This window comes from Lonchura striata, chromosome 1A, assembly GCF_050655825.1.
Source record: "Lonchura striata isolate lonStrDom1 chromosome 1A, ASM5065582v1, whole genome shotgun sequence".
Classification (NCBI taxonomy): domain Eukaryota; kingdom Metazoa; phylum Chordata; class Aves; order Passeriformes; family Estrildidae; genus Lonchura; species Lonchura striata.
Genome location: NC_140741.1, coordinates 60,371,240 through 60,399,058, shown reverse-complemented (window position 1 = coordinate 60,399,058; position 27,819 = coordinate 60,371,240). Strand labels below are relative to the sequence as shown.

Below are 27,819 nucleotides of genomic sequence, written 5' to 3'. Positions count from 1 at the left end.
AAGATAATGGTTATAATTTCTCTTTATGCCACAGTCTCTTTTCTCATCTAGGTTTTTGCCCCTCTGTTTCTAGTTCAGTTTCTGTTATGTCTTTCCTGACATCCTGGTCTGACTAAAACTTGAGGCAAAATTAGTGGATGGCATTATTAGTGCTTGGGTTTCACATTAAAACCTTGAAGGTAGAGTGCTGTTTCAAGTGGAGGCACATCACAGTTTTGTCTTCTGAGGGTACTTGTCCTCTTTGCAAGTTACTGATGCTACCACATATTTGGGTTATTTTATACTCTTAGAGGAAGAAATTGCCTAAGAGCTCTGATAACTTTAATTGCTTGTCAAGACATTTGCAAAAATGTAATAGTAGCTGGTGTTTGGCATCCAGAAAGTACACTCAGGTTCTCTAGGATGAATTATGCTGGAAGAAGTAAATTTGTCATCCTTACCAAAATTATCAGCTTGCATTACTTTCCATAAAGATAATGATTTCAACTCAGTTAAGTGATTTCTATTTTTTAGACATGAAGTCCCTCATGCTCTCCAGTTAAATCCATCACATGCTTGGTGCTGGGCTCAGAGATGTTACAAGGATGAAAACTTGCATTTACTGTGGTTAGCTCTTTTGTAAAGGATAGCAGACATTGCTGTGGGTGCCTAGGTTTCTATTTAATTGAGGGAAACAATGCTTGGAAAGGTACGGTTGGCTTAATCTCTGTGATGTCTGAGACACGGAAGAATGAATCACCAGGATGGAAGAATTGCTTGCTTTTTTTTCCCCTGGTAAGTCCCAGCATGGTGTCAGGCTGGAACTTGAAAATTTATAGCTTCAAACCAGCTGTGGATGTGTTAGATGCCACGTGGATTCCCCATTCACTTGCAGGTCAGACAGCACTGCTGGCATGCCATGTGTGGGCTGCTGTGGATACAGGAGCACAGCTATTTTCTGACCTCTCCCTTGGTTCATCTACAAAACTTCCTTCCTCTTTCGTGGAAGTCATGAGACTTTGGGCAATTGTTCCTTTAGAGATTTGGAGTAAATACATAGTAAAAATGCTGATGAGGAAAAAGATGAGGAATTAAATTCTCTAAGAAATAGTAAGAGTCTGAAGGACAAAGTGTGATGTGCCTGTCAATGGATATGGGTAGGTAGGAGGCTGCTGAGTTCATGATCTATCAGACTGACCAGAATTGCTTCATTGTCTCTTCTTATTGCCCTCTTGGTTGGTATCCATCTGTTGTGTCTTGTCTTAGGATATTAATTTTGGTATGTAATTGCATCCCATAATCAAAAGGAAATAAAAAGGCTTTTAAAATAAATGAATATTGGAATTTAAACCCATGCATAAAGCACTCCAGTCCTCTTGCCATTCCTCAGCTCTGGTTCCCAGTCTTATTCCTGGCTTTGCTGCTCTGAGATACCTCTTGGTATTTCTCACTTTACTTGTCCAAGATCCTAACTTTCTGCTCCTATCTTCTTGGCCAACATGTCTCATGGTACTCCTGAGCAGAACTGGAACCTCAGGGGTGTGTGATATGGTTTTTGCTTCTGGAGGTCTCCTTGAGCTGTCATTGTGCTCCTGTTGAAAGGAAGTTGGCAGGCAACAGTTTTATTTTCAGAGTGAGTGGCTGAACATCTACTGTTTTCCTTCCCTTTTCTCTCTTAGTAGGCTTCTCCCCATTCAGCCCTCAGCTCTGAGACCCTTGGGAAGCCTTACTTTTCATTGCTTCCAGTTGGGGATCCTCAGAGTAGGCTTTTCAGTCCAGTGAAGGTTTGTGGTGGTGAGGTTTGGCCTCAAAAATGCTTTTGGGGGTTGTGTTGTGGCAGGATAGATCTATTCTCAGACACCGGTTCTCTGAAAAGCTTATATTTGTACTTAGCTCTGTCATTGCACTGCAGGATACTCTAGACTGTGATTTATGAAAACCCTTAAAGCTGTGTTTGAGCACTGGTTGGGGGTTGAGAGGTGAATTATATAATTAGAATTATTCTGAGGGGAAAATAATAATACAAGGCATATTTAAACACAGAGAAATGAAGTGGGTGTGGAGTTGGGCAGGAAAATTAATGCAAGGTGCAGAGAGTATTTCCGAGGTGCTCAGAAAAAAGTCTGTTGTGCATTTCTTTGTGTCTTTAATTGCTGTTTGTCACAGGGGATTATCTCTGCATTGCAAGAAGGCACCAAAAGTTAAGGGCTTGAAGGAGTACTTAAAGCACTGACAAAATCAGGTATGAAGGTGTGCCAGCTTAGAGTGGCTATTAGATAGAACAATGAAAAATTAGTGCATCTCGAGGAAAGAAATTTTTTTCTTGAAGAAAGAAATGTAGAGCTGAAAATTCAAGATAACCCTAAAATAACAGGTAAGTACCTTATCAGAGTCTGTGGTCCTATATGGTCACCATCAACCTCATTAGTACATCATCATTTTGAAGTAGCCTATTATTTGCAAAAACAGTTCTAACTTAAGAAACCGAGGCAATATGGAGGAGATGAATTAAATTAAGCTTAGGGATGCAGAAATTGTTTTAAATTGCTGGGTATGAATTTCCTATCACATACAAAATATTTTATCTTATTTGCCTCTTTCTTCTTCTACCCATCTGACAGCCACTGATCTGACAACTTCATTGTTTTTTGGAAAGAAAAGATACAGGAGAAGCAAGTTCTGTGGACAAGACACAGAACTGTGTGGTTTGCTGACAAATCCAAAGCATGTGTGTGGTCTGACATGCATGCAGGTGGGCTGGCTGCAGGCAGGGGCAGAGCAGGACATTTCCTCTGGAGTCAGGCTGCCCAGAGTAGCAGAACAGCAGGATGTGTCACTGCAACAGGAGAGAGGTACCATCCACTTAAAGCAGTAGGCACTGTGAATCTCTGCCTCCTTGCATGGCAGACAGAGCAGGTCAGCCTGGCTGGGATGCCTCCCAGGAGCAGGTTTGGTTGTATTTGGTCCTTCTCTCTCCCTGGGTGAGGTTTGTCCCAGTACAACGGAGTGGCAGATCCTACATGGTCAGCATACCATGTTTGGTGCTTTCACTGCTGCCACATGATTCTGATTTCCTGCCAGGGAAGAAACCTTTTGTTCTGGTTGTCAACACCAAATTTTGCCTCTGCTGCTAGGCATTTTTGAACTATCTCTGAACTTGTCTTCACAGGCACACACATGCATGCTTGTACTTATGCAACGCCCAATACCAGGAAAGAACACTTGGTATAAACACATATACACACAGAGCCATATGGACACATGCTTATTAATTGAAACCAGGCCCATGTACTGAATCTCTTTGTTAGCACCCAAATCCTGGCCAATCTGCCACTACTTAGGAGATGCAAGACTGGATCACTTCCATTGTCTGTCACATAAAAGCTGAAAATTATTTCACTGGCCCCTGGCCTTTTCTCCCATATTCTTTGAGAAATAGCATTGACATTTTGTTTGAATGCACATGTGGATAAATTTATATTTTGTGGAGTATGCTACATATAAGCTATACCTGATGCTTACCCCCATGCAGATGGTTAGCTTAAGGCATACAAATAATTTAACTTGTCAGATCCAATTTAAGTAGCCAGAAACACAGTGAACTCCAGAGCAGGGAATTTGTTCTTAAAAGTCTACACAATGGGAAACAGTCTTTTGATGATAAAAAGACTTGATTATCCAGGAAATGTCGCAATAAAGTATGGTGTGCAACTGAATTATTGTTTGGCATCCCAAACAATTCACTGATCTTTAAATACAAGAGCACATGGTGCTTCTACACAGAGCCTCACTTATCAGGCAGAGTGGAAGCAGATTTAGGAGAGGTCAGAGCTCAGTGGCAGTAAGTACTGCAAAGTGCAAAGCCTTTTATTAGTCCCTGCAGATATTGAAAAGTTTGAAGAGAATGAGGTGGAGGTCCCCAGGCTGGACACAGAGGTACCTCCACATTAAGGCTGTTTAATGCTGTCAGGACAATTCAGAGGAATGCCTTCCTCTGCCATAACTTTCTGTGTGATGTTGTAGGGGGCAGTCAGATTGCTGTGGCCATTTGCTGAGACTAAGTTTGTGTGTGCCACTTTACCTTCTCATCAAACAAGAAAAGCTTCTTATCCAGCCACATGTAATAACATCTTAAGATCTCTCGCTGGTGTTTAAGGTCTGGTCCTGTAAACAGATCCCTGTGTCCTGTGCTGTGCTTCTGCTGTAAGTAGAAGATGCACCTGGATCTCATGTCATGAGCACATACATCTCCTGGTCATGACTTGGGTATGTAAAATTCTGTCCTGAAAGCTAGGTCTCCTGCAGTCTCTGTGCCCAACCTTCAAAAGATGAAACTCTAGCTTCTCTTGAGATTGTTCAAAAGTTTTGTCTGAGTGCTGTTGCTAAAAGATCATTTCTTTGAAGCAGGCAGGGAAATGTGTTGATCAAGAGTGGAGCAAGCAAGGCAGGTCTGGCAAAATCTTTGCCTGGCAAAGGAGAAAGTGCAGGGCATAGGGACTTGGAAAGGGTGGACTGGCAGGGAAAGCTTAGTTGCAGGCATTTTAAGTTATCCAGTTGGATCCATGCTCTGTACTGATGTTGCAGACCATAATTTTCCTGAGGACTTGGTATTTTGAAACTCACTATATGTGTTTGATCTGTCTTCCCTCTAAAAGACCATCAGGAAGATTTGCCAGTGATTTATTGTGCCCATACTGGAGGGAGGGAAAGCAGATCATTAAGCCTTGAATACACCCTGCCATCTGGATGGGCTCAATGTGCAAGAAGGCGTAAAGTTGGGATGCAAATGTGTGGCACTTGGTCCTTAGCCGAGACAGAGCTTGTGCTCAGTTGTTTAAAAGCAGATCTATGCAGACTTGACTTATTGCAGGGAAGGAAAGGGGCTGAAGCCCTTGGGGTCTGCTTTGCAGAACTCACTGCAGCTGTGCTTTGAGTGCATAGAGATTTTTATACATGGGCTATTGGTGTCTTGACAGAGGTAACTAAGATTAATTGATCCTTCTGACATTTGTGTTCTTGTGTTACCCATCCAGAGGGTTTACACTGGTGAGAGGTTTCCTGGTGTTCCCTAGATCAGGAATCCTGACCTCAGGTGACCGGTGGCTTAAGGAAAGGCATGCAATTTTCCTTCAACCTCTTTATTAAGGCAAGAAGATGAATACAGCTTGCTTTACTGAGAACATTATAGTGGGTTGTAGAAATACACTCTTCCCTCCATGCCTTTACCGTGGATTCTGAATGTGATGCCCTCCCCAACATTTCAGCAGTGGCCATGAGCTGTTTTGTATGTAAGAGGCCACTGTGGTGGCCAGAATTAATGGCCAACACTGCAGATTTTTAGCTGTGATCTGCCTATGAATCAATTCCCCTCTTTCTAAAATATCTGTGATAATGGTTTGGTTTTGTAGGGGTGACTGGAAGACAAAAGTCCTTTTGGGTTTGGGAATGGCTTAATGGTGATATAATGAGGTGAATTGAAAAGCCCAGAAAGGAAGCAGAGTCCTGTATGCTGTGCAGTGCGCTGCTGGTGTGCAGATAAATACGGCCACAAGAGTGAATAACGAGGACAGCCTCATCCACAGAGCACTTTTGTGTGCTGAGTGAGGCAGGGGGTCCAATAGAAAAGGGAATAATATAGGATGAGTTAATTAAAACTGTACCTCTATTATTATTTCTGTTTCTAGAGTTTGGTCCCTTTCCACAATCCATTTGGTATCAAACCAAGGATATGTAGGAACAAAATGTTTATTTTTAGAGACTCTTGTGGGGTTGAAACTTACATTTGATATCAAAAGCCATTTCCTGTCCATATTTGAAGTTGGTATCAAGCTATTCTGCAGCAGTTGCTAGTGGAAACTGTTGATGTGTTGGTACACTTCCATTATCCATTGCTCTGCTCTGCAGTTCGGGAACTGGAAGGCATGCAGGTGGCTTCATTTTAATGTCTATTTAAAGTGTAAATGGCTGTCTGCAGTGCTCTTTGAAAAGGCAAGGGCTGTTGGAAGCTTTCAACACTGGTGGGAGCTAAGAGTGCACATGTGACACAGAAAAGTGGCAAACGTGATGCAAGATAATTGCTGATGGCTTTGAGGATTAAAGCCAGACTTCTGCCCTTTGAATACCAGTGGGAGCTCTGGAAGGTGGCAGCACTGGGAAGCAATAGGAATGCAGTGTGGTGGGGGTGTGACAAGGCATATATGAGTCAGCCCACCCCTGGAAGGGCTGGGGATCAGACTGTGAGAAGGGTGCTTTTGGTTAAATAATGTCAAGTGGTGCCTATTTTGTGCCTGTTGATCTGGCTGTCTTGAAAGTAGGAGTCTCTATAGTAGCCTTGTTTTGCTTGTCAGAAACCATCAGACATAACATTTTCATAGACCCAGAAAGCAGAGGTAATATGATTTCTCTCTCATACTAGAAATCTGTCTTTCCAGACCTGCTGGAGGTGACTTTGCAGCCATGTTTTCAATTTTTGTAAAGTAGGTAATGTGGAACTATGAGAGTCGAGGTAAATCCATGCATATGAAGAATGCTGTTATAAACAGAAATTCCAGACAGTGAAAGAGAGGAGAAACAAGGGCTCAGGGTCTGTGGCTTCCCATCCATTTCACCTTCTCACAGAGAGAGCTCCCTGGAGGAAGAAGAGCTCCATTTTACTTGAGTCCATTTTCTCCATTTTACCACTCAAATCAGTGATTCTGGGGAAAAGAGTAAGTTTACAATATAAGGATGTGGATTTGTTCTCTTAGCTCCATCTGGCATGACACAAGCAGGACTGTGTAGTGCTTTCCACTTGAATTCCAAATATATCTGACTCTACTCTGGCACAAAAGCTTTCTGATATTTGGATACATGTGCAACACAGTTGAAATTGTCAAAAAGTTAAGAACGGGTTAATTTTCCTGATTGTGGATTCTCTGAGCAAGTAGTAGTTTTATCTATAGCATATGTGTTGGCCTAAATGACATTGTGATATATATTATAGTCATGCTTCTCTACAGGCAAGCAATTATACAACAGGGACCACTAGATTTACTGCACTGCAAATACAAACTTTGCCCTTATTGCATCAAGGTCATTGCAAATCTTTTGGTAGACGCATGGCAAAAAAAAAAAAAAAAAAAAAAAAAAAAAAGAAAAGGAAAAAAAAGAAACCCTTCTCTTTGTCTCCCTGTTGCAGGGTTTCAGGGTCTCTGCTGGTTGCCTGTGTCAAATTTTTCTGTCTTGGATGTTTGAAATGAGGTACTTAAACTGATGGACCTTGCTAAGCTTCTGCAGCTTCCACAGCTTTCACTGGCATATCATCAGGATCAAAACCACACCCCTGAAAGCTGGTTGCCTTAATACAGGTTTAGCTACTGATGTGCTGCAATCAGTCTTTAAGGACCTAAGGCTTGCTATTTGCAAAATTGAAAAGACCCTGTTTTCTTAAGATCCACTGGAAGTGAAGGGGAGTTAGCTAGAAATGGTTCCCACTTGAAGCAGGAACTGTTGAGGTCCTAAAGCTCTGAAGTATTTTCATTTTCAGTCCATCCCATCACCTCCTCCATTCTCTGCTTCCAGTCTGTTTTTCCCAGGTCGATGTTATTTCTTTGCCTCAGTTTCTCTATCTGTACATAGCAAAGGGATTGGTATTAACTTCAGGAGAAAAGGGTAAACCTTTACCTCCCTGAGCCCAAAACAGCTCTCAGTAGCCAAAGGGAATTGAGCTATGGTCATCTGTTCCAGACTGATGATTCCAAAGTTTTGCCGATTCCCCCACAGAGTTTCTTCCTCCATTTTCATTTGCCCTGTAGGTTTCTTCCTGGTGAGAAACACTCCCATGATGTCACCTCTTACAAGATGCTGCATTTTTCTTTTTCATGACATGCCACAGGTCAGCAGGGAGCCCATCCGAGGGCTGCCAAGTGAGGCTGGGGCATGCTCCCATTTCTGAATTATACTGTGATAAATCAGCACTGTTCTCGACTGGGGATGGCTGTACCACATAGAAACATAAATTCAGCAGAGGCATTTGCTGGGCTTGCACTGACCTCTAGTGACAGCACTGGGGACCAGGGTATTCAGCCACCAGTAGGCTGAGAGGGTATGTTTGGGTCCATCCTCTGGTGCTGGATGGTTTACAACAGCTCACCACAGTTTTTGGTAGAACTGTGAATGTCAGCCTGTGGTACTGGGAAGCAAGCCCACTGACTGATGAGGGCCTGACTACTTGGTAGATGACTGCAGTGGGTCTCAGGCATCCCAAATTCCATACACCTCCCTGCTAAATTGCTTGTCCTCCCCAAACCACCAGTACAGTGGTGGTCTTCGTCATCTGCAGTGTTTTTTCTTCCTGTCCATCTCATTCTCCCTTCTGTCCCTAAATTTAACAATACACTTCTTTCTACTGCCCCATTCCTTCATGGCATCTGATCATTGCCAGTCTACCCAGGGGTGATCCTGAGTACTTCATCTCTGCCTTTGACCTCTGCATCCCCTCCTCACCCCTGGCTCTTTTGTAGAGCCTACAAGTCTGTTCCAGATCTGGGAGACAAAGGGCTGAGGTTCTGGTTTCTTTGCAATGAAGTTTCTTGCTGTATCACATAGTGGATCATCCTCTGTGTCATGCACATAAAGCATCTCCTGCTTCTAATGTGGTTTAGAAACAGAACCCTGTAAAAAATATGCACAAGCTGTGTTCAGGTTGTCCTTTATTTCTCTAAGTCTGTAGATGAAAATTGTGAAAACTTGGGATGCAGTTCTGGGAGCTGCTAAATGTACCTCCAAAATGCTTAGCAGACTCAGCTCTTAGGGACACCACCAGGACTCATGGGCTGTCAGGAGTTCCAGGGAGCATGGGGAAAACCTGTCATGGCTGCAGTGTGACAGGCACATGGAAGCCCCTTTCACAGCCCTGCTCTGCAACATGCTGACCCCACCCATCACAGGCCATGCCCACAGCAGCACCCTTTGCTCTCTTGGCTAAGCAGCCCTGACCCGTGCGTTTATGGTTTCTGGCTCTGATAACACGAAATGCTTCATTTGGTTGATACTCCTCTCACACAACCATACATTCCCTCATCCTCCCAAAGACCTAGGAAGTGATCTTACTCACTGAATTACAACTCACCTACTCCAGCTCTATGTGATCATCGGAGCAAGAACCAAAAAGTTCTGCAGTGAGCACATCAATTTAATGAACCTTTTATTCTGGTAGTTGCTTCCAGAGAAAGAAATAATCTATGATGCTCCATAAAACTCTTCATAAAATGTCCCATGCATCTGTAAACTCCAAAAGCAAGTCTTCTGTCCACTTTACATTTATCTGTAAAGTTGACAGAGGCAGGAGCATTCCCAAAGCCCCTTCTTTAGCACCTATGATTGTGTTATGTTATCCAGGTCATCTGTATGAGAGTTACTGTATTCACAGGACAGAGCTCCACAGGGCTGCCTCTTCCCTTAGATAGATCCAGTTCTGTCATCCAAATGCTGATACTGAAATTAGCCTGAGAGATCAGTTGAAGCATGTTGGCTTCTCATAAATCTCTGCTGAGGAGCATGCTTTCTGTATTTTCCTTGAGGCATCTGCTGTGGATTGACCCCTCTGGTCTCTGGCTAACCTGGTTCACATGAGAAGCCTGAGAGGGGGTGGAATGTAGGAAGGCTGCCAGCTACAGCCTTCCATGCTAGGCTGAGCAGAAAGGCAATCAGGTTTCCTAAGCACTGTAACAGATGACAAGGTGTATATTTATACCACTTACCCACGTACTTTGAGTGAATTGTGCAACATGAGATTTGTCATCATGCATCAGATCATAGTGTATCTAATTCAATACTGTGGCGCTGACAATGCTGGGAGAGCTGAGCTGCCTGCAGTGATGCACTTCACCAACTGTGCAATGTGGGAACAGGGGGTCTACGATTAATATTCCTCCCCAGTTCCTCTAACAATCAACTGGTACCCTGACTGTGCTTATTATCTGAGCAGGCAGAACTGCAAATATAAATAATCACAAGTTTAGACAGCCTTCTAATTACAGCTAGTACAACCACAGCATTAATTTCTAGTCTGCACCCTGGACTGGATAGATTTCGAGTGGGATAATATGTCATGCTGATTTCACCTTACTTTCCTCTGTTAAAAGATTCCTGGGCTAGTTGCATCCAGGATGCCAGCAGTGAAGTGTTATTCCAGTGCTGGAAGCAACCTGCAGTTTTTTACCTCACTCCTGGTGTCATCTTTGATACCTCTCATGAGCTCCTCATTCCTTGCATATTTGTTTTTTATTTAGTTTTGTGTGGTTTGGGGGTTTTTGTATTTTGTTATTGGTGGTGGTGGTGGTTTGGTTTTTCTCTTGTCTTCACTGCAAGGGAATAAAGCCATTCTTCTGCTTTGGGTGTGCTGGCAGTCAGCCACACTCTGTAAATACAGCAGGTGCTGGTGCCGTTGTGTTCAAGTGCTGTCATCACCCTTTGATCAGGCCAGGAGTCACTTACTTTCCTTGGCTGGTTTGGGCTTATGCCATTTGCAGAGCACGGCTCTCCCCTAAGGTGTCTGCAGTGGCTTTTGCAACACACCCATGAATATGCAGAGATCATTTCAAACCCCTTAATGTGACCAGTTATTGGACTACTTCTTCCCAGCCTACACAGTGTGACTTTCCAATCAGAGTAAGAATGTCTCTCGCCCAAAAAGCTCTTGCCCCCTCAGCTGTCCCTCATTCTTAGTGCTTTCTGCATCTGATTTACTGTAGAAAAATGCCCTGAATTAGTCAGCTGTTTGTCTGTGTCGAACACTTTTCTCCTTGCAGTGACCTGCAGAAAAGAAGCAGGGAAGAGGGAATCGTTTTGCTCTGCCATTGAACCTCAGGCATGGGAATTTCTCCTCTTTCAAAGGCTTCTCTTCCAAGTCCAAGGACTCTGCTGTGAAGTGCTGGAGTCAGCTGTGGTCCTGGGCCTTGCGAAGCTTGGTCCCTGAAATCCCTGTAATGGCTCTTGCAGGAGTGACATGACTTTGCATCTCATAGTCCAGGTAGCACTGGGTCAGTGTCACTTCAGGCTGTGTTGAAGATGATTTTTGAGCAAACATCTGTCATATGACACAACCAATAGTGCTATTTTCTTCTATCCTTTTCTGCTTCCTTATGTTTTGTAATTGATCCATATTTGTTGGCATCTACTTCTCTATTTGATGTGTTCTTTCTTGGTGGTGCCAAATATAAGCTTGTTCCTGTGTGCCCATAATGTAACGGGATTCAGAAGACGGTGGCGGGAGCTACTGGGTGTGGAGCAAAGACTGTCTCATGCTTCAGGGATGAGATAACTAGGTTTGTCATGTGCCTGGGTACTCAGTGACTTTTTCCACCTGTAGATTAGGATACTAATTCTTTAGTAGCCCAAGTGATTTTTTTTCAGGCAAACCAAGCTACCCCAGAGTGTCCACTAGCCTTCACATACTTTCTAAGCTATCAGTAACAACAGTTTGTGGTAACAGAAATGCTGTTGGAGACCACTGTTCAAAAACTGAGGCCATTGCCTATGACCTTGTCATGCCAACAAGGCTCACTGGCTAACTTCCCTCAGTGCTCCCCCCTCAGTGGGTGGCTCATGTCTCACCTGTCAGTGCTAGCCTTATCCACAGTGGCCAGATGGTCTTTGGTTACCCTGCACTTCTAGGAGTGCCAGGAGCATGAGGAACAGCAGGACTCAGTGGCCACAGCCTAAGCAGTGCTCACAACACCAAGCCTGGCAGAGTTCAAGAAGCATTTGGACAATGCTCTCAGGCACATGGTATGATTCTTGTGGCCCTGTGCAGGGCCAGGAGTTGGACTTGAAGATGCTGATTGCTTCCTTCCAACTCAGCATATTTTATAATCTGTGACTCCTGGAACCCCCTGAGACCAAGACAAGTGTCCACCCATGACACACTGTGAGCCCTTCCCTGCTGTAAGAGGTCCTCCTCTGATAAAACTTTAGCTCCTGAAGATTCATGTCACTGTTCTACCCTCAATTAGCATGTCTTAGCTCTCCCTGCAGTAGATCAATGGATAAAGAATAACTACCTACACAGTTGATTCTTGCTACATCTTACAGCTCACAGGATTGTGCCCCAAGTTTTCTGAGATCTGTCAGTGTCCTGGGCTTTGGACTCTTTGCTCAAGCTCTAGAACTGCAGAGATGTTTGGCCAGAAATTGCTAGAGAGGCAACAGCTATACCAACTCGTGAGACCCAGACAAACACCTTGGTGATTTTGCTTCGGGACAGATGAGACTCTGCCAGAGTGATAAAGTATGTTTCCAGCCTTCCTGGGTGTGAGGCAAAGCCTGGCGCTGAGACTGAGTGATATCACTGCTCATGCTGTCTGCCTGAGCTTGCAGAGAGCCTCAAACAGGAGCTCTGAGAGTTGTTCTGCTTCCTCCTTCCCTCCACAACAGGAAATCTCACATGCAAGAGAACATGGTAGTTCTGCATTGCCTTAAAGGGGTGGGCTGTGATTCAGTAAGAACAGCAAATACTTCTGCTAACAAACATCTGAAACACTAAAAAAAAAAAAAAAAAAAACTGAACAAAACTCTTTTTTAGAAAGGGAATCAGATTTTATTTTTATACCCACAAAGTTAAAAATATGCATTTCAAAATATTTACAATGACTATATATGAAATAACCTTTGTTAATGAAACACCAACATACAGTACTAGAATATATCCACCAAATTTGTAAAGTCTATGTAAGAAAAAAATGTAACAGAAAGAGAGAGAGAGGTAAATAGCATCCATGCACAATCGTTTTTATACTAACATGGTTTTTATACTCTCTACCTTTTAGTTGTGAATGGAGTCACAGGAAATTTTGACCTCATCTCTTGCAAATGCTTCTTGTGACTGAGATTCTTCAAGCTAACAGAAATTTGTGGGTTGCAGCAATACCAGTGCCTAACTTCCCTGTGCCAGCCTTTCACATGGGGAGCTTGTGTTACAGAGTGGACTCAGAATCTCTCAGCAACCCTGGGAGGTAGCTAGTTTTATGGAAGAATTTGGCAGATGAAAAGCACCAGGTTAAGTGGCCGGCCTAATGTTGTGCAGCAAGGAGCAAAAACTCACAAGCTCTACTTCCTCTCTCCCGATCTCTCATTAGGGAATAATTTTTCTCTGCTAACCATTATCTGCTTTTGAGATGAGCTTTGTCACAAGGTGGGGCACTCAATTAATATGAGATACCAGGTGATGATGTGGGAAAAAGCCCTGCCTACAGATACGGACTTGTCTCAGTAAGGATTTTCAATGTAGCAGTGTTGTTACCATGTTCTGGAGTTGAATAGAAGATTGTTTTAGTGTAGACACACAGCCAGATGGTTCTCTCCCTGCATGTGTACCACTGAGCAACTGCACCCTCTGTTATTAAGAACCTCTGCGTATCTGTACCCCTATTCTCTCTCTCTCTCTCTCTCTCTCTCTCTCTCTCTCTCTCACTCCATCATCCATGCCTATATATTTGCCAATCCTACTTGTATCTTATTAAATCATGGGAATATCAAATAGAAAACAGAATAGCAAAAGAAATTGCTGCCTTATTTTTGAAGATATTTTAATACAAAATTAATCAAATTTCTATTGTTTTTTTCTCAATGTAATGTCCTTAATGTTCACTTATGTGTGTATATATATATATAAATATATATATAAATGTAACAAAAGGCCCATCCCATTTGTATCAATAGACAAATAAAGGGGTCATAATCCTCACTGTCCAACCCACAAGGCACACTCAAATGTAAGTAAGAAGGGCTCTAGGAAGAGAAAAAGATATAGCCTTTGTTTTTGTGGTGCCCTTTAATCATCACTGCTGAGCTTGAAGCTTTGTGAAGGTATGGCACAACTTTGCAGAAAAGGAGAAGAGCTGTCTGGGTCACTTGCAGATTTCTAGCCCCAGAAGTGCTAGATCTGTAGGAGTTGTTTCTCCTTCTCTTTAATGAAGGAGCTTCTGAGGAATCTAGCTTTGTTAGTGATTTTTCTGCAGTGGCAATGGTGATGATGGTGGCTGTTTTTGTCTATTGGCCCAACAGCTCTCTCAGCAGAGTAATTCTTCCCCACTCCCAGTAGCCAACCCTCTCCCCTGGACACCCATCAGTCTTATTTTTTTCTAAGAACAAGGTAGAGGATGCCAATAACAAAACTAAAGCAGAAGCAGATCCAGGCCAATATGAAGCAGTAGCCATGGTGAGGATTTGTGGTGTACACCGTGCCTGCGAACCGAGCTGTGTAAATGGAGACTGCAATCAGAATGCACATCCCTGTGGGAAGAAAGAGGGAAAAGAGAGTTGGAAAATGCACAGAAACCAGCATTGCTGCAACACTCCTGAAGTACTGCTGTCCCCTGAGATTGTAATGCATATCTTATGCCAGATGAGAGAGGAGCTGCTGCCCATTAGGCTTATTTGTGGAGGATTTCTTTTGCAGCTGTGATGACATAAGACACTTGGGGCTTGTTTGGTGAGTGCCACGAGGAATAAACCTTTGTTAGGAGAAAATCAGTAATAAGATCTGACGACAGTTTGGTGCTATGTGTTGAATCCCCTGTGCAGTAGCTAACTGTTTATTCCCCTGCTCCCCCAAAACATTTCAATCCTTTTTGTTGTCTTTCAAAGGTATTTTGCAAAACCCACTGGGATTTCCTAATGAAAATATGGAAATACTTTCATTATATACAGCCAAAAAAATCCCAACCCAACGCTTTCCGATTCCCCAGTGCCTTGTTTTGTAACAAAAATTGGGCCACTGGAGACATTTAGCTGGCTGACAATGTCCCTGGTGACCGTATGTGGCTACTTGTGTTCACAGAGTCAGTAGGACGCACAGGGAGTCATGGCACAATGTGCAGATGCATACTCACAGCAAACCAGCATGACGGCTCCGGTCATGTAGAAACGTTTGCCTTTTTCCAGGCTGAACAGCTGGATAATGAACAGAACGAGCGCCACAACGGAGAAAATTATCGAGAGGATCATAAAGGCTTGCACGGCTTTGAGGGAAGCTGTCAAAACAGAGAGAATAGATTGGAGAAGGTCAGGATTCAGTCTTGGCAATGCTCATCAATGTCCTGTGATTCACCATGACAAAAATGTGGCTGTAACTTACCCTCATCTTCACTGCTAACTGGCAGCTGAGTGCAGGTCTTGTTGCACAGCAGCCAGAGTCCTCTTGAGATCGTTCCAGCACTGGAAGAACCCACCATCCAAACCTAAAATAGGATAGAAAGGTCACGTCATGGGGCAGGAAAGCTTCTTTGCTCTTCTGTCAGACTAAACCGTAAGGTGAGCACAAGTAGCCCAACTGCCCAGAAATGTCGACACTGGACAGGTGGGACATGACACTGGCTCCCAGTGCCAGGAGTCATTTGTTTTGGGCAAAACACCATGAAGTCTGTTCCAATCATTGAGGAGAAATATCCCAGGTCATCCTGACTCTCTTCCTGTGCGAGGTGGCAGCTGGGGGTCACAGCTGGCCAAACGGTGTGAGGGGATCCCAGAATCCGCTCTAATGGTGGGCAGGGAGGCACGGGGACCCCAGCAGCGCCACCAGGGGTCCCCTTGGCCCAGATTTCCCGGGCGGCCCCCCCGCCCCCCTTGGCATGGAATGTGCCCTGGTGGGAGCATCCTGTCCCTGGCTGGGGGGAACAGTGCTGTGCCATGGCTGTCACTGCTGGTACCGCGCCTCCCTGGCCAAATGAAGGGTGTTGAGGTGCTGCTGGCTCAGGGGCCTGGGGAGGTGACAGAGGCTGCCTCCTGTACCAGCCCAGCTGCCTTTCTGCTCCCTAAGCACACCCATCACTGTTTCCTCTCTCCTCATGACCGTGAGTGGATGTTCCTCACCCTCACCAGAGCACCCACCCCGTGGTCTGCCTGCCAGCCGTATCTAAGGCTCTGCGGGAGCTGACAGCCATGTCTCATCCAGGGCAGTCTACTTACGTTGGCAATGGTGGAGACGAAGAGCATGATGACAGTGGCAATGTGAACCACAAAGATACCAGCCAGTAGAACCAACATCTTGGGTCTCTTCTAGGTGGTGTCACCGATACAGAGAGCTCTGAGGGAGAACAAGAACAGAGGGAGGACATGAAGGGAAGGACTGAGTCAAAGAACAGCATTACCATAAGATTTGTTGACATGCAAAAACCCAGGCTGATCTTAGGTTCACTCTGGAAATATGGAATCACCAAAAAAAAAAGGCAATAAAAAGTCTGTCAAAATCTGCTCAAGAGGTTAAATAGAGCCTGAAGATTAAGGAGCCAATATGGGAGGAGATGTAGAGCATGGATAGGTGACTTGGGGGAATTTTAAAAATAGCCTGAACATATACACCATTTGCTTAAATTGATGTGTGCTAATGTTAAGTAAAAATGCCATACTCTGGGCATATATTCTAGGAAGAGGAGTTTTTGCCCATGGGATTCACAGAGGTCAGGAAAGATTTTGTTCTCCTCTAGTGTCTCAGCCTCTTCCAACTGGTCTGGGTCATGGACAAGTGGTATGGAATGGGGGACTGTGGGCTCCTTGGTGCCTCAGCTATTGTGTAGTTGTGAGGAGTGAGCCAGAGGGGTGGCCACTACTCCATAGACCACTCCTTTAAGTGAAGAGGACAGTAACCAGAGCAGAAGTGCCCTGAGGTTTTCTGGAGCTGGGGAAGATGCCCAGGTCTGCAATGAAAACTGCCTCTTTCCCTTTTAAAACTTGAGGCATGCAGGTCACTTTATTAATGAAGTAAGATTCTCTTGTAATGCAGATTCCTCTTTGGTTTGTTCTGGTATTTTTGCCTCTGTACCCTGCAAACTTTTACTTTTTTTTAAGATTTCCTGTCATTGATGAACATGTGATTGGAAGGAGAGAGGGGAATGTGCTTTAGAAAGCTTGCATGACACGGTTTGTCAAGACTGATGGCTTCTCACCTGAAAATGTGAAGTACAAGGAACAAATCTAAGCTGTGAGAATAAGCACAGACTATTCAGACAAATCAAGTGAGTATATTTTAGGCAGAAGCATTCATTGAGTCTACTCTGTGGACAGTAAACTTCCTAGAAAGTTTGACAGGCTGTGTTGCTCTTTCCCTCAAAAGTGCTGGTACTGAAGAGCAGTTTCAAGCGTGTGATTAATGTTTGCTGTCAAGTTATTTTGGTCCAGGTGACTCAGGTAGGGTCTGAAGCTGTCACCATTTGTACAGGGTGTGGTAACACTGTCATGGAACAACACACTTGTACTTCATGATGTCTTTCACACAAACTGCGACAAAAGGCTTTGTAAAGTCCCATTCATGTGTCTTTTTTACTTAATGACTCCACCTACTCCACTACTGTCTTTCCTCTCACTGTGGCCATGAGTGGGAGTGTATTCCTGTAAAATGCTGCAGCTGTTCCTGGCACTGCTTTGTATACAGTTTCCCAAACCACAGTGGGTAGGCAGGCTTCTCCATCAGTGGCATTTTGACCAGTTCAGCATTAGCTGGTGACCAGGAAGAATTCCTTGCATTTAGGATCTCAAGGAACCAGTTCTGTTTGGTCACTGCTCCCACCCAAACAAGGCTACTCTTTAGTAGAACAGATAAGGTTTGGTGATTAGTCCCATCTCCTCAGCAAATCTTGTCTACTGTAAGGTTTCTTTCCCCTCGAGAACTCTCAGGAGATGTTAAGCCCTGACTTGCTGAATGTGAGCCACATTTGCTTGTCTGCTTTGAGGTGTCTTAGTAAACTCAGGCTCTAGAGCTTGATTTGGCTGGATGGTCTGGCCACTGTGACCTCTCTTGTCACAGTACCTCCCTTAGTGATGATCTTGAAGAAAGCACAGCTTTCTAAAGGCTTTCCCTCTGACAGTCACTTAGGATTTCAACACTGCTAAAATTCAGGTTCTCAACAGTATATGCAGGCTACCACATAAACATACTTGACCTAAGAGTTAACCCCCTTCTTTCCGTTGATTGTAAAAGGAGCAAGGGTTTCAAAATGCTGGATGGTAACTGATACAGATATCAGCACTGCAACTCAAACTGAGAAACTATTGCTGTTGCCATGACTAAGTGACATATCTGCAGCAAACTCTTGAGTCAAATCTTCCTGTCCCTTTGACTACTTCTCATTCTTTTTTTTTTTTTTTTTTTTGGGTTACCTTGGTTTTTACACAAACTTTAACAAGTGCTCTTGATACTATAGGCGCTGGCAAGTATAAACCAAACTCTGGCAAATTTGTCTGCTCTGAAATTTGCCTTTACTAAACAGTGGCTAAACTTTCTTCTTTCTTAGATCGATGTATTTTTCCATGGCCTCTTTAAAATCTAATTCAGCACTTTTTTTTTATTATTATTTTTTAGATCCTTCAAACAAAGCTTTCTACTTGAAAGATTAAAAATCTACTTTCATGGCATCCTAAGGACTAGAACAGTCCTTTCAAATGCATCTTTTGTTTGCATTCAGAAATGAAAATGAGGGATAAATGTTACTTTACAATGTAAAAAAGAACCCCCAAAATCATGACCCTATGCTCAGGACTTTGACCAATACTCTAAGAAAAAACTGAAATCCTTTATTCCCTTTGCTTTTTCTGCCTATTTTAGCACTGCAGGAGAGCAGTGTTAGTTCAGGTGCTTTCAGTGCACCTACTTCCTGAGAACGTCAGCACCTCTCTCTGAATACACACGCTATCAAATGCAAACTCCCCCAGGGGATATGTGCTCACAGCTTAGTTTTGATTCTTTGTGAGTTAAAGCACAAGCCTCCCTCTGTATTCATTTGCTTTCCCTTTCTTCATCTCTCTCTGCCTGTTAAATAAAACACGAGAGAACAATCCCAGAGGAGCCATGGGTGAAGGAATGACACTGAAATAGATTCACTTCTGTCTCTGATGCTATGGCGTGGACATTTCCTCCCAAAAGACAGAGAATCTGGCAGAGCATTGGGGCTGACAGGATACCGTTTCCATTTGTTAAGTGTGAGACATCTTTCTCCACTACAGGGTGGGGTCACATTGCTGGAGCAATAGGACAAAATTGCATGCAAATGCCTTTTCTTCCATTCCCGTACCTAAACTGCAGCTGCATTTGGAGTTCCTCAGGCTCTTCTTGGGCGATGAGTCAGTCTTAGCCTTCCTAGAGCTGCCGGTTTTTTCCACTGACTCACCCCAAAGCTCTCAAACCCCACAATAATTTAACCCTGAAAGATTAAGTGCTCAGGACACTGTCAGTTTTAGGACTGCTTCTCAAGAACCAGTCAAGCAAACAATTTGTGAGTCTTCCCCAAGCATCTTTCAGAGGAGAGACCCCAATGAAGCCAAGAAAAAAAGTAATGAGGCACAACAGTAGAACAACTGAGGTAGGGCAGGCTGGTGGGGAAGTGAAGGTCATGCATGTGCTGAACAGCCTGCATGAGTCAAGATAAGATCTTGTGCTGATAACAATGGACTCACTTTCCTTTTCATGGGGTGATGGATGAAGAGAAATAACAAGCCACACCAACAGTAAGCATGAATAAGGATCACCACAGAAGTCTTCAGTACAAAAAAACCTGCAGATAAGCATGACAGGCTCTTAGCTGTGTAGAGACTATTTCTCTGACCATGTAGGAGTACACATACTGGGGAACAACACAAAGCTCTGCTGCACCCCAGTTCAAGTTCGAGCAGGCGTGTACTAACTATTGTCTAAAAGTAAGACATAAGCCAAAGTCTTCTCATGCAGGCAGATTGTTGCCACCTGTATCACCACTCTGTCTACTTAAGTGTTTTGGATCCTTCTGTCTGAGGGCGATACAGAGAAGTGAGTCCTTGCCCCTGGTTTGCTTTTCAGCAAAGAATCAGGATGGAATGTGTAGTGCCACTTGGAGATATGATAAAGGCCAATGGTATAGTTCCTAAAATATAAGGAGTTACTCAAGAGGGTAAACCAGATTAGGTAAAGGTCCTTTGCTTCTGACAGAAAGTGCATTGCAGTGAAAGGACTACATGCTGAGTGTACAGGATGTTTCTGCAGGAACAATGGGGTTGTTTCAGGTGAAAAATCAGGGCACTCTCAACTAAATTTGAAATATTTCAGATCTCAGGTATTCCTTAATGGATGTAGATCATCTGATTTCCATTTCCATCTTCCTCTCTGAACTGAGGTCCCTGCTTGGGACTGCCTCTCCCAGGCTGAGTTGGTGAGGTGTACTGTGAGAGATGCTGGCTGAGGTGAGAACCCAGCCAATATCCTGTAGTTCCCTAGAATGTCCAGGGAGAAGACGACATCTAAATCGCACTGCCTGAGCACACTGTTGACCTCTGACTCCTTTCAAAGTGAGTTTTTCAGCTGAGGACCCTTTAGTTTGATACATTAGATTTCTCAACAATGGAAAGATGGTTTTTTCGGGAAAAAACAAATGTCTTTAGTTAGAATGTCAACAAAAATCTCCATAGATTGAAAATAACTAACACAAAAGCATTTCTGTCTTTCCCAGCTGCCACTACAGAATATAAGGAAGACAGTAGTAAGTAAGACCAGTGGTCTGACTCTCCCAGTCTCTGATGAGGACAACAGGAGGTCCAATATTTAGAGAAAGCAAGTTAACTTAGCCACTGTCTGAGAGGCTCAGAGTCACAGCAGGAATACTGGTGGTTGAAATCAGGGCCGAGGCCACTTGGAAAGGAAGGAGAAAACTGAAGAGTAATGGTCAGAAAGTAAAAACTGTTTGGTATTGTTTGAGACAGCCACAAGCTTCCACCTCTGTTACTAGAGCATTCCTCAGCGCAAAGCCAACCCACAAATAGCAATGCTGCCATGTTGCTACCAGTAAGGGAAACCTCAGTGTGGGATAAAACCTCCTGCAGAATTTGTACACATGCCTTTTGACTGATCTGAGACCATCACTGCATTTTAGACCTGCCACAACTGCACACCTTGTCCTTGCGTGGGCTATGAGCATCAGTCCTCATTGTACCCGGAGTCATTTTGCAGGATGCAGAGATGTATCTCTCTGATATTTCGGTGGCATGATGCCTTTGGATATGTCAAATTGTTACTAGAAGGCTCATGAGCTCATGGCAACTTTAAACAACAGGGAAAATCAAATTTGCTTCCACCCTTTGCTCTGTCTCTTGCTTCAGATCCTGATGAATGCAGAGTCCTTGCTGACTCCAGACTTTTACAAACTACTGTATGTCGGCACTGCTGTTGACAGCCTGGTTTTGACAGACCAGCCTGACTCAATTTACAAGTCAGATGCTTTTTATAGACATGTGGATGAGTAGGCTGGTGCCTCTGGAAAGAGATTTCATGTGTGTGGGAGCAGGGTTGGGCAGGAGGTGTGCGTGGGCACACGGAGACCTTTGAGCCTCTGGTTTATGGCAGTGAGATTTCACATACATATGGGTAGTGGCTGTGATGACCACATGGAGTACAGCAAGGTTGTAAAACCAGCAGGTTAATGTCAACCAACAGGAAAAGTGTAGGTGAGCCTGAGGGGCTACAGCTGAAAATAAGTTAAAGTAAATGGAAGATTTTGTCTGGTTCTTGTGGAGGACTCCAAGTTCTGGTGGACTGGACTCCAAGAGATCAGCGGAATTACCTTCCCAAGGGAGTGGTGAAACACCAGCATGTGAAAAATTTCTTATGGAATCTGACAAATTCCTCAAGAATCCACCCTTGGTGATGAACCTCCACTCACTGAGAGATGCAGAGGGGAGCCACAAAAGATGACACATAAGGGTTTTCCAGCTCTCATGCTCATGATTAATGTAAGAGTGGGGAAATATCAGAACTCCTAGTGTAGGCAGTGAGAAATTGGCATTTTCTCCAGAAGAAACCACCCTTGGGTGCTCAGCCATGTGACAACATCAACTGAAACTCCAATGCTCGCTTGGTACTCAAAAAGGGAAGAGACAGCTGCCTGGGGCCTGGCAGGCAGCCAGCAGCTGCTGCTGCAGGAAAACTCTGTCAACTCCTCACACTAGGCACGCCAAGGAAGGGCTGGGACTGATGGGCAGCAAGTAAGAGGGAGGGGTGGGGAAGGGAACCCCAGAGCTAATGGAAGCACAGAAGTGTTCCTCTGCACCTCCAGAGGTGAGATGCAGAGCATTCTCACCCCTCAGAGCACTGGGTGGTCCCTCGGTGGTTAATTAGACGCCTGAGCTGCTGGCAGGAGTTCCAGCAAGATACTGAGATACAAGAGAAACATTTGTGGGAGGACTGACAGTCTCGGCGTTGATGTGTTGTGTGTGGGGCTGTGCATCTGCAGCTCTGTGTGGCTCCCTCTGTGAATGGGAGTGTGCATCTGTGGGTTCCCTGTGAACTCTGTGTGTGTGTGTGCACAGCTTCTTTATGGGTGCACGGATTATTTACCTGTGCCACACTGGCAGCGCCCACGTGGGAGAAACTATCTGACAGCTCTGACAGGAAAGCTCAGGTTACAGAGTGGTATGAGAAAAAGTACACAGATCACTTCTGGTGGGACTTCCTGCTTTTCCTCTTTGCAACAGCCTGTAGATAAAGGTTGAAGGACTGTGAAGCCCCTATCAGCTGTGCTTTTGGCTTCATTCTTGGATTTTAACTGCAGTCCTATGATTTGCACAGAGAGTTTTGTGTAGATTTTCATTTTTTTTCTGTTCCAAAGGAGGATAACTCTAAAAAAGAGGTTGTATTTTACAGTGTATCTGTCTCTCAAAACTGCAAAACCTCTGAACATGCAAGTACAGCATATTAGACACTGAGAAAGTGTGACTCAGGCATCTAAAGGGTCTGAGCTACAAAATGCTCAGAGCCTGGAGCTGGTCAGTGCTCTGTACAGGGTGGGATAAAGGTGGTCATGGTGTAAAATACCTCATCTGGCTTTCAGAGGGCTCTTTACACCTGTGATCAGTACGGTATAAGCTGGTTCATGTTACATGTGGCTTTGGAGACATCAAGAGCTCCCCTGCTGAGGGCACACCACGCCGCTGGAGGCCAGCTCACAGGCAGGCTGGCTCAGCTGCCTGAGCTGTCACAGCCAGTGGATGTGCCCAGCTCTCCTTCAGCAGTGGCCCACATTCCCGGAGCTGGTCTTCAGCAATTCTCTGACCAGCCTGCTCCAGGCTCTGAGTATTTTGTAGCTCTCCCCTCTTGCTCCCATGGCTCTCACTATCCTTCCCAGAGGCTTGCTGGAGCCAATACAGGGAAGATATCTCTCTGGAATGAGAAGAATGTGGACAATGGACCCAGTCGTGGAGGTTGCTTTCACAACTCCCCTTGTTCAGCAGACTCTGCCCTGCGAGGGCAAAAGGACAACAAAGGTCCTCACCCTTGGATTTCCTCAAATACAAAAATATATTGCCAGGTGGCCTCACATCACAAAAGCTAACTCTTCATCGTGAGTCACTGTTCACCTGTGTCAGCCACTCCAGTGCTCAGAGTTCAGTGCATTTCCTGCAGGACTGGGGATGACCCAGCCCAGATCTATCCCTGGGCTGTTGTCATGGATGTCTCCCCATGCCTCTTACAGACTTGTTTTCACAGGGTAAAGGGGATAGATCTCAATTAAGATCTTGGCAAACTTGTCACTCCCTTGGGCAATGTGGGTTTTGGAGCTGCGTTGTCCTAACCTGTCCCTCCCTTCTATGACAAGGCATAGGCTATATTTGGTCTTACCAAGAGCCCAGCTTCCATATACTCTCTGTCCTCCTGAAAACAGTTCAGGAGGAGCAGGATGCGTGAAGCTGCAAATCTGGCCAGAGTTTCCTTTGTTCACTGTCAAGCTGTTCTAGCTAAAGAGGTACTTTCCAAAACTCTCCCAGCAGGGTTTGAAGAAATTACACTCCAGATGGCAGCCCCAAGATGTGCTGCTTTGCTGCTCTCCCTGCAGTGTCATGGCAGAAAACAGCTTAAGAGACACTCCAGATTTCCCTCTGGGCAGTTTATAAGGGGAACTGCTGCTTCACCCTGTGTCATACTGTGGGATGATTGGGTGTGGACTGGTCCTGACAGAGGATCAATACAGGCATAATTGAGATGTGCTTCAGCACATTTGTTCACTGCCACTGTTACAGCACTGTAGCTATGAGTTATTTATCAATCCTGGCAGGGCCATGGAGAAGAGCCTCCTTTTCTGTGAATGCTGCTTTGCCTCAGCAGAAAAGACCAATGAAGTATTAAGCATCCATCTTCAGATGTGAAGATTGGAAATCCCATTCCTCGCCCTCCCTTTTAGAGGATTAGAAGAGCGGCTCCCTGCCTTGAAGGAAGGGTAAACAAATCTCGTTATTTAGTTTTATCTCATTAACTTTTTGTTGGAAAACAGAAGGAAGGAAAAAAATTAGGAGTGTCATGATGCGGTGGTGTGTTTTTCTTTCATTTGATATTTGTTTAATATCTGTTTCCCCCCCCCCCATCTCCAAGTGGTCAATCCTCCCTTTCCCTGCCCCTTTCCCTAGAACCTTCCCTGTCATTCATTCTAGCCCCCTCCTCAGCTTCCAGATGTTAGTTCTGCCCTAAACTCCTCCCCTGCTATTCCCTCATTGGTTGCTGTTCCTACACACCTCCTCCTGAGTTCTGTATAAAACCTTTGCCCCCCCGCCCGCCGGGGTCTTGGGGCTCATGGAATAAAACCATCCCGTTCACCCCCCAAGTCCCGTGTCGCCTTCGTCTGTCCCCGCGCGCCACGAACTGAACTGCAGAGCTTGCAGGGGGAAAGCGGCCGCCCGTTCTCTTCCCTCACCGCCCAGCCTGGCACGGCTCGGAGTGCCGCAGCGAGGAGCGCGTACCGCGCCACAACAGTGTCATGCCTTGCAGCCTGCCTTATGCTGTGCTGGGTGACAGTGCTGTCACTTCCCTATTGAAAGGTACAACAAGCACAGGAACTTGTTGAAATCGAAGGGGGCTAGTTGTGCTATTTCTTGCTTTACAGGGCACTTGAGCATCTGAGGGCAAATTCCAGCCCAGCATCAGGTGGGCTGGAACTTGGTCAGGTCTCCTCCTTTGCCATCCATGCAGCACTCAGTGAAGGGAGCACTAAGAGACCCGGGGGGTGAGCAAGGGGAAACACGCCATGGGAGGAGTAACCCAGCAGTCAGCTGGGATTATGGGGCCCGTGAATCCCCATGGGAGTGGGCAGGACTGTGGCAGCAGCTCTCTCCCGCTTTTGCTTGCTCTGTGGAAACAGAAGCATGCACAGGCTGAGTGCTCTGTATGAGCCTTGTGGCTGGGAGAGTGACGAAGAGAGAGAAGGATTAGTGCTTGCAGCAAATCTCCCCAATCTCATTATAAGCAAGGCCCTGAGGTGGCTTTTTTACCAAAAATATACTGGCTATTATCAGCAAATCTCCCAGAACTGTTTCAAAATACAACCTCTGCTCCACCCCAGAGCACCAAACAGTAATTCCTGAGTGCACTTGCATCGCTCCCACACTGCAAACCTGAAAGACCACCGCCTAGGCTAGAAGGGCCGGTTTTCCATGCCCAGGACTCTGTGTCCTCAGCAGGGTCTCTCTCACTGGGGGAGCACCAGCAGCCCTGCAGCTAAGGCACCCACTCCAAAACTTGGCGCTTCTCCGCAAGATCCCACGTCACTCCTGCATGAATGTGTCCTTGGGTGTGGCTCGACTCCCTAGCTGTCAGAGGTGTCCCTGGGGACGGCGTGTGCCCAGTGGAGATCCCCGCTCTCACGCGTAGCCGGGATGAATGGCTCAGACCGTGTGTCACATGTTTGGGCGGTTAGTCACAGCTGGGGGAGCTTCCACAGCCTACTGACAGGAATTCCTCAGTGTGGGCGGGTGTGCAGAGCATCCCACCAAGGTGCTGCATTTCAAGGGGCACTTCCAGGCACTACAGTGTTAGTAAGGTACCTCCATTTTGATCCTTTTCTGATACTAATCCCCACAGGAACAAATAGATATACGCTGCCTTCAAGCCCTCACTCTCTCAGTGATCACAGTCCCCAGGTGGACTGGGTGGAGGCACTCGGCTGGCTTAAACCCCTGTTATCACAGAAGAGTAGCTAATAGGCTCCAAGTTTTCATACTCTTCATGCCCACCTCCCTCGAGTGTTTGATCAGAAAAGAATCCCACTACGTCCAGAAATGTCAAGTGGGCAACTCCTGGGCAAATCTGCTCTCAGAGGTGCCTTGAGGAATTCAAAACTGCTAAGTGAAAGTTGTTCTGTGGCCACAGCTTTTTTTTTTTTTATTTATTTGTATCAATATTATTTAATTTTTAATTGTATGAAATGATAACTTCCAAAAATGCTTTCTTCCCATTCCAGTTTCTGATGCCCTGGAAACGCTGCCTCAGTCAGTTTCCCCACCACTCCAACACATTTATTTCTTAGTCAGGAGGCACCACTGCATGACTGAGCTACAAGCAGCACAGCCAAAGGGGAGTTAAAAATTCACAAATTTTATCCCTTTTCCAAAAAGTTACAGTCAGCTCAGCTTCTTGTTCATTCATATTGTAATTATCCATAGTCCCAGACTGAGCCCCACCCCTTCCTGGTCGTATTGGGCTAAATACTGTTCAGACTCTTTCAGACCCTTGGAACTGTGCAGGGGAGGGCCGAGTTCCTGCCACAGGAACCCGTTCGGTGCCAACAAACTGGCTTTGCTGCACTCCCTTTCACAGACCTCAGAAATAGTTCAGATTTGACCACAGGATGCAAACCACAGCAGACAGATGAAACAAGAGAAATGGTGAAGAAAAGGAGGGAAAGAAAGAGGGGGTGGTTGCATAGAAAAAGGCAGGTGAAGAGAGAGAATTGCCAGTCTCTGCAATCTTACACTTCCCATCAGTGAATCTAACTCCTTGACACACCCTACTAGCAGACCATTGTGCTCCTAGAAATTCCACCGCTCCCCCACTTTGCCTCGCAGCGCTCCCCACTCCAGTGTCTGTGCTGCCAAAGAAGGCGTAACACGGATTTCTGCCCTTCACGTGGCTTTGCTCAGAACTGGGGCTTGGCTTCAGCCTCAGAAGCCAGAACCCCTAAAAAACAGAGATTGTCTCCATTGTACCCCAGAGTCTGCACCTCTGGGGCCTCTCAGTCTTCACTTGGAATGATTGCTATTGTTTTAAATTAGAGCTTGGCAAACTAATTATGGAGGGGAGAGAGACAAGCAGAAGTATTTGAGCGCCAGAAAAACTGAGCCTGCAGCCCTAATTCCAAGCAGGCATTTTCCACATTTGTCAACAATGCTACTCCAAAAGCACACAGCAGCTCCTGAGCGTGAGTTGGCCCAGGTTGGGCACCCTGTGCCTGCACCTGGCTGCACATGTCCTGGAGGTGAAAATAACATTGTTGGTGCCAGCACTCTGAGGCTGCAACCAGGGAGTCTTGCAGTGCCCCTCTGCCTCGTAACGCAGCTGGATTTTAAAGCAAAAGATGAAAATTAAGGTGCCATAGCCAGCTCGAGTGCCAAGATGGAAAGAAGTGAAGGGGCAGAGGAGAAAGGCAGACTGGTGCTGTTCGGAGAGGGGAGCAGCCACTGAGGGAGAAGAGTTGGCGAGGATTTTCAAGAACAGCTCTTACCTTGTGGGCTGGGGCTGGTGCTGGCACCTGTGGAAGAAGGAGCGTGCTGGGCTGCAGTGCCGGTGTCTCGGAGAGCAGAGCTGGAGTGAAGGGGAGTGACCTGGTGGTGGTTTAAGTTTCCTCCGGTGGTGTGGGAGGGTGGTGTCTTTCCACTCTGTTTTAAAGGAGTTACTATGAATCAGACTGCCTTTAAAGAGAAGGAAAAAAAAAAATAAAATTAATGAGCTACGCCCTGTTTTGTTGGCAGGGTGTCAAGAGTCTCTGGGAGGAAACCAACGATTCAAAGAAATCTGTGCAGGGCTGGCTCTGACTCAGTGTGCAGCACACAGACCGCAGCCTGGAAAAACGGCTGACGCTGATC

At 45.3% G+C, this 27,819-nt stretch overlaps 1 protein-coding gene across 1 annotated transcript; it reads right to left on the bottom strand.

Annotated features, from left to right (window-relative positions):
• Positions 1-12,533: 12,533 nt before the first annotated feature.
• On the bottom strand, positions 12,534-27,617 carry EMP1 (epithelial membrane protein 1). The gene is made up of 5 exons (XM_021552774.4): positions 27,459-27,617; positions 15,925-16,042; positions 15,095-15,197; positions 14,850-14,990; positions 12,534-14,250 (listed from the first exon to the last, which is right to left on the bottom strand). Exons 2-5 carry the CDS (start codon positions 16,000-16,002, stop codon positions 14,090-14,092), a joined length of 483 nt encoding a protein of 160 aa, XP_021408449.1. The 5' UTR covers positions 16,003-16,042; positions 27,459-27,617; the 3' UTR covers positions 12,534-14,089.
• Between the last annotated feature and the right edge of the window lie 202 nt (positions 27,618-27,819).